We start from the raw sequence: 12,859 nt of genomic DNA on the forward strand, positions 1-12,859 counted from the left end.
TTTCAGCTCAAAATACCCAGGATATGAGCAGAAACCATTAGTGGCCTATTTTGATAGCTGTGGTTTAAATGATTTGGCTAAACCAGAAACTCAGTTACAGGTCCCCAGGCAGCACTCATCTGCCTAAGCTGCAAGAACACTTTCATCATCAGTTTCACCCACTGATCCAATTCTTTCAGTAAGTGGTACAAGCAATCTTTACCACACAGCCTTGACTCATGGTTAGTAACATAAACTGAATGAAGATGATCCTGTGGAACATGTAATTAAACACTAATAATGGGTTCCACAGTTTACCAATACCTAAAAAAACCCCAGTACTCGATGACAGCAGCAGAGTGTTGAATAGCAATTTTGGCTTCTTCGTTTTTACAGCATTTGCCTCCAGAAATCTACATCTATTCCCTAACAAGGTCTTTTCCAGACACTGTATTTTCAAATTCCACTTGGTTCTCTACCCATTCCCACTTCCTCACCCCAGCCTCCTCCCCTCACTCACTCACAGTTCAAGTTTTTTATTTCCAGTCCAGGTTCTTCCCTCTCCTCTGAATCTACTTCAACAGCTCAGGCCCCTCCACTAATACTTTCCTCTTGTGCCACCTACAAAGACCTTTTCTAACCCTGATCCCCATCCTTACCCTCTCTGGTCAGACAGTATCAGCCCGCTCTAAGTTACCTTCGGCCTCTAGTCTCAGACCCTGTGCCTTGCACCATAACAGACAGTCACAGAAGCAGTATTCTTATTTCCAGATACCACCAACTTTACAGAACATACTGAAAATGCTTTTCAGAGAGAGCCCATACTCCCAATGCAGAATAAGTATGGTACACATTTTAGGAAGTTAAAAGCACTATCACTCAATAAGATGAACTATCACATACCTTTGCTTTTCTGTTTCAGCCTTTATTTCCTCTGTAAAATGAAACAAAGGCATAGTTATGGAAATGGTATCATAACCACAAATATAAAAATAAGTAACTAAAAATGATTGGGAAACAAAACTATTTAGGCAAACATTTGAAACCAGGATTAGTTTAAAACACAAAATACATGTTTATAAGCAATTTCATAAGAGCTTCTACTCTTCATCTGCACTGGTTACAAGCCATTATCAAAATTTCTTTACAAACCTTAATATTCAAAACTTAATACTTAATTCGAATCCAGCCATGTCAGCTAAATACCACATCCCTAGAATGCTTTTGCCAAGACACTGACAAGCTTATGTATGCAGAAATAATGAGGAAAATGCAAATATTATTAAAGCTACTCATCTACCCATAAAGGATATACTGCAGGTTAAATGCGGGTTACACAGAGAAACAATAAAGACACCACCTTTGCCAATTCTTACATGAAACCTTGATGACTAATTATCATTTCTGGCTTTCAACAGAGACAGATACCAAAAGGCAATGACTAGAGCAAAGGAAAAAGAAGTCTGCAGCACCTCTCTTTCCTAGTTTAATGCTATTAACAATACAATAAGTAATTTTTAATAATACATTTTAAAAGTAATTTTCAATTACAGAAGCTAATTTTAGGAAATTTCAGGAGTATTTTTTGTCTGTATTTTCCAGTTATTTCACACACTTAAATCATAGGAGATCCCATAAAGACTAGGACTTCCAATATTGTAGGAATACATTCTTGAAGTCAAATATACAAATCAAGTATGAGTATATGTGTATATATATGTTTAAAGAAATCTCAGAAAACCTATTCTATCATGAAGTCCTGCTCAAACATGCAAACCCACCATCAACTAAAAGCAACGCTTCAAACGTTTTTTGTGCATAAGCTTTAAACTAGTGGCATGAACTAATCCAAGAAACAGCTAGTCCAGAAGTGGTTCAAACCGGTGTTATGCAGGACTACACAAAACATAAAAATAATTCAGTATTTCACATATTCAGTATTTCTCAGTGAGTAACAATAACAACAAGTCTTGTAGTCAGTAATGTTTTGGGAAAGTATGCTTAAATCCTGTCAGGTTATGGTCTTTGATCCATTTAGTTGCTAGAAGACAAATTCCCGACGACAAAGAAGGGAGAAAAAAATCTCTCTTCCTCCCTTCCGGCATCTTCTTACTTTTCATTATTTTACCTCCCACCTTAGCATTCACACCCAGGAACTGCTCTTAAGCCTGTCCAACAAACAATATTACCAACCAGTTGAACTACCAAATGGCTTCCGAGTTCCAAATTTCCAACTACAACAACAAAACCGAACAGATTTTTTCCTAATACCCAACTATTTTGAACACAGAATGAAAACACAGTAGACTACAGCAGCTAAGGGAATCCTAATGCTCTGCTTAGATAGCAATACCATTAATAACATCAACGAAATATTTATAAATTTTGCTTGTAAAATGACACAAGGTATTAGAGTAGTGTCATTAAAAAGGTGGGGGGGCAGAACTAAGCACGAAAGTAGAAATCATGTCTTACAGAACTTGAATTAATTTGAGTGACAAACTCCTTTAAATCCTTTCTTTATAGTTCTTTAAAACGATTAATACACGAATTTAGAAAACACTTATGCAATCTGAACTTAAGTAATGCTAAAAAACATTTGTACTGTTTTATATTTAAATTATTCAAGATTATAACCCATTTTATGGTATTTAAAAGGAAGAAAGATAATTTAATTCAAGAAAAAGCAATGAGTATCAACATAAATTTCATTTTATGATTTTATCGTATTTTAATAACCTGAAACAAACACAACAGTTTACCAGTTTTACTTAGGATCACTTAGATACAGGAGTAAACTACTCTACTGACAACAAAGATTTGTGCATTTACAAGTTATTTTATACTTTGGCTAGGAAAGAAAATCACCATAACAAACAATCTAGGAAAACAATAACTTCAGACTATTGCTGTAAGTAAAACAACACAATGCAAAGCTCACTTCATGTCCAATTCTGGCTGCACTTCTCAGGCTGCACCATGCCACTGGAACGCTATCCTCCTGAGACTCACCACTCCCCCCCTAGGGAAGGTACAAATTATAGTGGAACTTGTTCATTTTTCAGAATAGAAAGAGCTTTGAATATTGAATTAATATGAAAATTGCTCAAGGAAGTACAAGTAAGCCAGTTCTCAGCTCCTCACCCTCTCCATTTCCCCATGAACAGTATTTTTCCAGTAAGACAGCACATGTCCGAAGCACAAATACTCTTCCGGCACTACTTAAAGCAGATGGGACAGCAGGTGAGTGTTCAGACAACTCATGCAAGTCAGCTTTACAGGTTCCAAAACAGTGGTTACACTGTATGCTTAAGCGCATTTATTGAGCTGAAAACACTGCATGAACAAAGACAAGTCCCTGGCAAACAGACAAACACAAAATAACATTCAGGGAAAGAAAGATCAAAACCAGCAGTTCCACTTCATGCTAACTCTTTTTATTCCTGAACTAAAAGAATGTATCAAACGCAGCCAGCTGTCATCTTGATGCTACTTCAGATTATCTCTGAACTTATTCTCTGTTTTGTAAACTACACTAGTACCTGCAAAGACTACCAAAATAAAAGTAAAAAAAAAAAAATAACTCCAAATCAGAGCTGCTTAAAGCAGTGATACTTATGCTACTGATATTCTAACAAATTACGACTATTCTTTCTTAAAATACTGTTAATAGTGTCTTCAGAATAGAGCACAACAATTCATATCAGAAAATGGAAATTTCTGTAATTGAAAGAAGTATACTACGATTACAAGGAAAAAGCTTATGCAGGTGTCGATCTAATTAAATGTTACTACCATTTCAAGCAGCACTGCATCAGCTTATAAACGCTAAAGCACAGATTTTACAACCTTTGTTAAATAAAAAGACGTTCTTAGAGTGGCCAAAATCAGTTATTTTAGAAGACTAAAACATTTTAAATGGCAGATAAGCACATGATACAATACAATTGCTATGAATGAGGTAGACAGCAGGCTTAAAGTTTACTTTTACCCCTGAGAATAGAGAAAATCTAATTTTCTTCACCGTCTGATTGCTCCCCCTGTTCTCCATGCCGGAACACAACTCAATCACAGTACAATTTCATGGTTGTGCAACAACCACGTTCAGTAGGAAGCATACAAAAAAATTCAAGCAGTGTTACCAGCAGAAAACCAGATTATAATAAAGGTAACCAACAATTCTCACAGCAGATAAATAATCTGTTAAAGACAGATGAACCAGAACACTGATTGATACATTCCTTCACATGTGAAAAAGTAATCCCTGCAAAACTGAAGATTAGCTGGAAAAGAGAGATGAAGCCAGGCTTAAAAACATAGGCTGCTTCACTGTTTTGCTCTCTCTCTCCCTCCGAAACACACAACCAAAATCCCAAAGGAGAGGATCCCAGAGCTGGAAAAGCATCATCTCACAATCTCTATTCATTCTGGGAAGGGGGAGTAAGAAGATGTATGATGCTGGAACAGGGGAAGACGACTGTAGAAAACTAAAGCTCCCAGTCTCCCTCTGTATTATTTGCCATGTCTATGTATTATCTGTCATTACTATGCCAAATACCTCAGATTATTCTATGGCACTGAAAGCATATGTCCTAAAATGGAACTAACTGGGGTATGTTTAGTACTCTAGAATAAAATTCACACGCAGCTCCAGCAGAAGACCTCTTCATAGAGCTCTATCACAGAATTAGTGGAAACATGTGGCTTTTGCACACAGAAGATGGAGCTGATCAAGGAGATACATTATTTTGCAGTTTTACAACGGTACGCATCAACTGTTTCACAGAGCAGGCAAAATAAGTCATGTACATAAGTTTCAACATAATTTTCCATTTCATCTACACTTGCACAGACCATCATAATTTCAAAGAAATTTCTGAAAATGTCTATGATCGCTGATATACAGGTGTGCTGCTTTTGGCTGTGACAGAGTTAATTTCTTTATGGCAGCTTGTAAAGTGCTGCGTTTTAGATTTGAGCCAAAACCAGTGTTGATCGCATAGAGACGCTTTAGTTACTCCTGAGTAGTGCTTACACACAGCCAAGGCCTTTTCTGCTTCTCACAGCACTGCACCAGAGTAGGCTTGGGATGCACAAGGAGCTGGGAGGGGACACAGCCGGGACAACTGACCCCACCTGACCACAGGTATATTCTAGACCATGTGGTGTCACGCTCAGCAATAAAAACTTGTGAGGGAGTCTGCCTGCCACTGCTTGGGGACTGCTTGGGCATCAGCCACCTGGTGGTAAGCTATTACTGCTTTTTTGCATCACTCATGTTTCTGGGTTTTATTTTTCTTTGTTGTGTCAGGCCTCCCGCTCCCCCTCCCTTTTTTTTTTTCCTTACTAACCTTTCTTTACCTCAACCCAAACTTTTTGAACTTTTACCCTCCAATTCTCTCCTAGATACCAGCTGTGAGCAGCTGCATGGGGCTTAGGTGCCGGCTGAAGGTATGGAGTTAAACCACCACAACAGGTTTCAGTAATGTCATTCTCACCTCTCCAACTTTAATTCCCTGCTTCAGCACATCCTTTGAACATTTTTTCTTACCCTCTTCAGAGTCCTTACAGTTTCTAGTATGAAAAAACCAAACTAGTTTCCAGTTTTCTTTCTGTCCCTTTAACATCTTACAAGCAGCTAATCTCATTTGTACCTATAAAATTAACAAATCTCTCTGTAATGGCAGTGATTTACACCTAATAAGCAAGGTCAAAATGGGCCAAGTAGGTCAAGCAGGTGCTGTGGGCAATACTGTCTTAACTGGCCCATAATGCTGATCAAACTCTAATTTATAATCAGTTCACTGTTTAACCCCACTAATCTGATTCTAAGGATGATTTAAACCTTAACTACACTGAAGGTTATCTCTAATTCCCATTTGAAATTTGTTTATGACTGGCTTATTCCCTTGGTTCCTAACCCAGCATTCCCCTACATCTGAAACAGATCCTCTTCTCCAGGAGAGTATTATCTTTAGATAATACTTCCTTCTGCTTACCTACAGTTACACTTTGGCAGAAGTCAAGGATAACTTTCTCATCAAGTAAGGGTGTAACGAAACGGTTACCTTCAGAAATGGTTTACAGAGCTAAGTTCTATGGTACCAGCTCAGCATCAAGTTGTGCAATTACAACGAAAAGAGTTCTTCTGGAACTTGCCTTGAGAAAAGGGCAAAATACTTACCATAAAATGGAAAAATACTTCAGAGGTTCATCACAAAGTATGGTGCTAGGAAAACCCTACACATTTAAAAGCATTTAATACATATCTCACATTGTACTTTTTCCATTCTTGTATCAGGACTGTAGTAAAAAACAAGAGCATATTACATTCCCAAATACTGTATTCCAAACATTGCCTGCCAAAAAAGCACATGAGTAACTCTCAGTTGTCCAAGGCTCTGCACACCTAAAGACTATTATAAACATCAGAACTAAAGTTTATTTACCTAACTGAAAGTAAATCTATCAGAACAGAAAACATACTGAATTTTCACTGGGGGTAAAAAAATCCAAAAAAAAAAAAAAAAAAAAAAAGAAGAATTACATCCAAAATAGAAAGCCTGTTCCTCTGCTCACTGGGGGAGAGGCAGAAGCAGCTACTCTTTCACTGAGTACTGCAAAACAGTTTGTATTTTCCAGCTCTTCTTAACGCCAAAAATGAATGCAGATGACTAAAAATCATACTGGTATTACAACTTTAAAAAATAAAAAAGGAGGGAATTATTAACTCAAGAGAGTAAGCAGTGGCATTTTAAAGAATTGTAACCATCCTGGTTCGAACCAGCCAAAGCAGCACAGGCTGCAATACTCCAGGGAAACAAATCAATGTTCAGAGCTCACATTATTTATACCATAGAAGACTACTGTGAGAAGGAAGCAATTTGGATTCAATTATTTCAAGTCAAAGCAGGTGGATGAGATCCAAGGAACACACAGTGAAGAGGAATTTAAGCTGTATTAGGGACTGTAGTGATAGAACAAGGGGTAATGGGCTGAAACTTAAACAGGGGAAATTTAGGTTAGATATAAGGAAGAAGTTCTTTACTGTAAGGGTGGTGAGGCACTGGAATGGGTCGCCCAGGGAAGTTGTGAATGTTCCATCCCTGGTGGTGTTCAAGGCCAGGTTGGACAGAGCCTTGGGTGACATGGTTTAGTGTGAGGTGTCCTTGCCCACGGCAGTGGGGTTGGAACTAGATGATCTTAAAGTCCTTTACAACCCTAACTGTTCTATGATTCTATACTAAATAAAGTGAAATCCTATTAGAACACTAAAGGCTTTGCTTGAATTGACTTGGCTTGCTTCCTTCCATCCAGGCATTCCAGTGACTGTCTCTAATATCATACAAAAAAATTAATTTAATTTGGAATTAAAATAACACCAAAATTTTCATCATCTACAATACTGAAACTGTCCTCCTCCATGTCAAGGTATGTGAACCTAGCAGTCCAAAGGTACTTGTCAATTTAAACCTGTAAGATAAAGTTAGTGGTACTTTAAATAATATAAAACTAAAACCTCAGTATTTATTTGAAAAGAACTTTAAGTATATTCCCAACTATGTAATCAGATCATTATATATATGGTGATAATTAAAAAAAAATTACCAAGTTTGAACTCACAGTAGTAAAACCATATAAACATGATGGGAATAAAACCAAGTCCCCAGAACAATCTCTCCTTCAGAGAGATAAAATTACAAGCAGATCATACTAAGTCTCCAGCCAAAAGGTGTTATGAGTATATATTTCTAAATAGATACCCCAAACTTTTCTTTTCTTGGTATCTGATACCCGCTAGCTTCAAGCTGTGTCAAAACCAAAAGAAGTCTCTTGCGTATTCAACTAAAATAAGGAAGTACTAAAACCCGAGAGCCAGTAACAGACTTCAGAAAAAAGCTAAAATAATTAGGTCTAAGGAATCTAAATACTAGAACTGGAGAAACATGCAGCCATCTTCAACTCAAGCTCCACTGCATTCAGACAATGATGATCCAGAGATTGTTCTTGTGGGCAACTTCTGCCAAGTTGATACATCTAAGAAAAAACAGCAAGTTTGTGGAAAAATACATGCTGCAAATTTGGCACTTGCTCGTACCTAAACACTATTCCTAACATCTAAACACCTTACAGGTCTTCTGCAAAGCTAAGGATTTGCTAAGAGACAAGTTATGTCAAGCGCACAACACTGCATAGACAGTTTCTCCATGCTTCCAGCTGACCACTCTTCTCAATCTCACAGAGCCTGTACCTCACCACTTCTAAACTCTAAACTACTCCAGTTTCATTATGTTTTCTTGTGCTGAAAATGTATGAGGAAGAGTAACCACCAAACTCAGATTATGGTATTTTCCTCTCCCATTTTAACTGTAGCACTGTAATTAACTTTCAGTAACTTTTAATACACCTATCTTCAACATTAATCTATATCAGTGTATGTAAATGGCAAACAGACATAAACCAAAAGCTTCATCAGAAGTCTCAGTGGGATCTCAAATTATCATAGAATAATTAAACAGATTAGTGCAATGCTGTTTGTTATTCCCCTGAACTACCAAATCAGGCTGACTTGCCTAAAACTGGTAATAAGCGTATGTGAATTCATTAATAGGAAGCTACTACTGAAATTATAATTACTTTAGGTGGCCTGCAGAAGAAACCACTCACTATGAAAGCTGAAACTGTCCCTTAAATGGAGTTCTCAAGATGCATATCGCAGCACTGTGTCTTCTTGTAAATCCTATGAACAGCTCTCTCCATCATGCCTTCTAGGATGCAAAGAGATCTCTCTTCCCTCAAATCCTCCTGAACACAGAGATATAAAAGATGGACAAAAAAAAAAAGTCCTATTTGTGGGCAGCCAAGAAGAGGCCAATAGCAGCACTGGGCTTTCAGGTTTTGTTCTGTTTTAATTGAGGAAGCTGACCTAAAGAGAGATGGGATCGCAAGAAATAAAGACCCAAGTGCAAGCATATACAGCAAAGCATGAATTTTACCTGTGTACATTCTCTCCATTGTAGGATACCATGAGTATTTCTTTCCTCTCGAAATTTTTAAGCCCAGACTTTACCATAAAACCCTCACTTACAGTTTATTTTACACACCTGTTTATATGACTGCTGTTATTCTCTGGGGTCAATTAACCTTTTATTCTACTCAGTTTCCTCTATCTGCAAGATTACAGTTCATGCAGCTATGATACATGAATGGAAAAGAGCAAGGCTCTGAGCAGATTTAAGAAAGTCACTGCTGTGGTCTTTGTGTAACATTTACATAATTGTAAATAATTCTTGTACAGACAAACAAAACAACCTTAAGAGTATTTTTGAACACTCCCACTTGCTTTCCATTCCAATGTATTAAGCTGCTGCAACTTCATGTTTACAGGTATTGAAGGAGTAACTGAGGAAGCACAGATTAATTACACTATTTAAGAAGCAGTGTTCCAAACAAACAGCAGTTATATTTTGAGTCTGACAACTCTTGATGAAATCGTGTAGATCCTCCTTGTTGTGCTCTACAAAATTCCGAAACCCTCTAACCAACTGAAATATCAACTCATATCTCACTATCTTAGAAAAACAGAGAAATAAGCTTTGACGCATGTACAGGATTATTTATGTGTACATACACACAAAGTAAAAAAAAAACCAAACAAAACCAAAAGCCACAAACCAAACTTTGCTCAGATGAGGTGCTCTAACTGTAGATGACACTAATCTTCTGAAGAGAATGGTAATATAAGAAAGAAACACTCTAAGTTGTTACTTCCTATACCATATTTTCTGATATCTTACAGGTTTGCAACAAATCCTATTGGAGTATTTCTCTATTTTTATATCTGCGATTCAAAAGCCAGTATGTCTGACAGTCCTTATTAGGCTTTTTATCTGTGACGCAATCTTCTAATTTAATTTTCTTTTTAGACAGTCAAGCACGCAGAGCTACAGCCTCTCCCCACCCCTGCTTATGATGCAATATCATTTGGGAATATGCAACTCTGGAATAAATTCAAAAACTTGAATGCACAACCTGTCTCCACTGAGCCAGCCTTGCTACCTGCTCCTTCTGCTCATTAGGTATGACATTTTCAAACACAGAATCCCTGGCAAATCTACTAAAAAGAAGAGCACAGTGGCCTCATTCTGCTTAAGCTTAATTCAGAATCATTCAATCCAATGGGATTTTATGACAAGATTTTCTGCAATAATCTACTTGCTAGACCAAGTTGAGACTACTGTCAAGTTGCTTCACTGAGTACTTGGGGAAAAAGAGGAGGCGTGACACACATACAGGTCACATATTGCCAAAGATAACTTAATTGTAGTCATTATTAGTAGCATTTATATTCAAACGTGTCTGTAAAGCTCATTTTCTGCAGCAGTAAATCCTTCTACCTCCCATCAATATTAAATGAGTCTCCATCCTTTACTAAATCTACTGCAAAATCCCAGCAGTATCCAAATCTGTGGCTTCACCCCTTTAAATAATTTTTTTATACTCAAAGAACAGAAATAAACTTTTTGTTTACCTCTTTAAACACAGAGGTTAAACACAAGAGGTTAAGCTTCTTAAACAAGAAGAGAATAGCCATTCACATTTATTTTAATCTAGCAGGGTTGTTCCAGGCTTTTTTATACCTCATCCCACTATCCCCAAATATTAGTTTCACACTTAAGGGCTCATGGCACAAGTTGCTGAAAAGGTCTATTAACATACAAGCAATTTGGTTGCTTACCAAGTATATAGTCATCTAATCAGTTACAGGAAGGATCTTGCATGGAGCTACAGTTTTCCAACATGCTTTAATCCAATCCAACTGAGGGCGATCATCAAAAAAGGTGGTTCATCCTATTCCACATCACGTTGTGCTTATTTGCACACTCCTTACACAATCACTGCCAAGGCACAAAGTTTAAATAGCTTGATAATTTAAGTTTTCATTGGGTCAGTGAGCTATTTCAACTCAATGTAGAGCTGGATGATCACGAGTTGCCACACCTCATGTATCACATGTTTCACAAAGAAAGAGCTACAACAGAACAGCCCATTGCAGTGGATGCCCACAGCTGCAATGAACTAAATACACTGCAAAACCATATGAAGTTTGCCCGCTATTTTTCATCAGCATTAGTATTTTTTTGTAATGAAGACAGTTTTGCAAGGACAGTAATGTTTATTTATTACGTAAGAGGGGGGAAGCCTGCAGCTGTATATTCCTCTTCATACTCACAATGTGTATAGTGTTTTCTGACCCTTCTTTCTCACATCCTATGTGAAAATTCCTTTAAGTTGTATAAATCCTGGCTCTAGAGGCTACAATCCCAGCATATAAACACAGCAACAGCTATCCAAATAGAGAAGCAGGTAGCAAAAAACATCATAAACAGCATAAACTAAGTTCAGTTGGATATTTTTATTAGGGTTTTTTTGTAATTTTTTTGCTGCTTAAAAGCAGCATATATACCCTAGACAGATAAGCCAACTACTACTAGAACAAAGAAAGATTATTCAGGAAGAAAAATCTTAGAATGTAGTTCAATGTGTAAAACGGTGCAAACGTTTTTGCTACTTAACATCCCTTTCCTCCTGACTGCATCATCATTTCTCCGTATTAACGTCACTACAACTGTCTGTGCATGCCTGCTATAAAATTACAGAGGGACCTTACAAGCTGATGTGTAACACTGCATTAAGAAACTAAATGTTCACTTTTGTTACAAAATATGGATCAGTTCCTTAACTTGCTTTTACCATGTGGCTAAGGGTATGATGGGTAACAAAACAATGATTTAGCCGGTATTATTGCTACTGCTGGGGATATATGGGGCTTTAACTATAACAGACTCGGATCACAGGAAGAATAGAAAGATAAATTCAATACGGAAACATCGGAATGTGTGTCAAGTGAGGCAATTTCTTTCTCTACTAAATATGAGAGGACAAAACACTGCAGAGAAACAACCAAATCAAGACAGACCCCCCAGAAGAGTTTGATCAAAGGATATACTACAATTATTCAGGTCAGAATAACTGTAATTTACAGAAAAAGCAATTTTAGGAACTGAGTGCAATGGTATACAGTATACGAAAAGGTTCTTACCAGCTGTCTCTCAAAAAAATACCAACATGCTGGACTAAGAAAAGCATTCTGCAAGTCTTTGGAGACTAAAAAAAAAAAAAAAAAAGGCAGCTTCTCTGCCTCCGTAATTGATTTTTCTAATATTCTTGCCAAGAATCATATCTGTCATCTAAGTAACCCATAGCAAGGTAAAAGAAACTAGTCACCAATTTAAATTCCATAAAATAGGGATTACAATCAGTGTAATTCTTTACAGAAGTGAGACTTCTTCATCATTACAAAGTGTGTGTGTGAAGTTCCTGGAAGAACCTGTAACTCCACTAGAAAAGTTAGGAATCTACTCACTAACTTAAGTTTAAGGAAGGAGGGGGGAAGGTAAGCCTTGCAGGACAACAGAATTTAATGGTCTGAAATAATATGCAACTCCTCTTGTTTCACTAAAATAGCTTGTACAAGACAACGGGACTTCCCAGCACCACCACCTCTCGCTTACCTGATTCAACTGATGATATGTATTAGTGTCTCAGCATATTCAAAGAGAAACTAGAGTGAAAAATCAGACAGAAATTTCCAACAGCGTTCCTCTTTTATCAATTTTCTCAACTATTCACTAGTTCATTTGAATGAGTATTTGCTAGAGTCAGCAGAACCATAGCTTGTACTGTGTGTAAGAACAGGACTGCAGAGGCTCTGTGAGCATGGTGGGTTTATGCTTCCTCAAAGCCACAAGGAAGCCAGTAGCTCTGTTGTTTAAGATTGTGAAATATGTTTGCCTAGTTCTACAGATGATGAGTCAGC

The 12,859-nt window shown here is 37.3% G+C and overlaps 1 protein-coding gene across 6 annotated transcripts in view; it reads right to left on the reverse strand.

The window, feature by feature from the left end:
- The window catches only part of ARFGEF1 (ARF guanine nucleotide exchange factor 1), a gene marked incomplete at its 5' end in the record, with an annotated part of 93,468 nt that overhangs the window by 60,711 nt on the left and 19,898 nt on the right, over positions 1-12,859 (reverse strand). For all 6 annotated transcript variants that reach the window (XM_080610049.1, XM_080610047.1, XM_080610048.1 and 3 more), the window contains one exon: positions 883-913. In XM_080610049.1, coding sequence (XP_080466175.1) covers positions 883-913 — 31 coding nt within the window. The remainder of the gene's footprint in view (positions 1-882; positions 914-12,859) is intronic.

Source organism: Psittacula echo (assembly GCF_963264785.1).
Source record: "Psittacula echo genome assembly, chromosome: 2".
Taxonomy (NCBI): Eukaryota; Metazoa; Chordata; class Aves; order Psittaciformes; family Psittacidae; genus Psittacula; species Psittacula echo.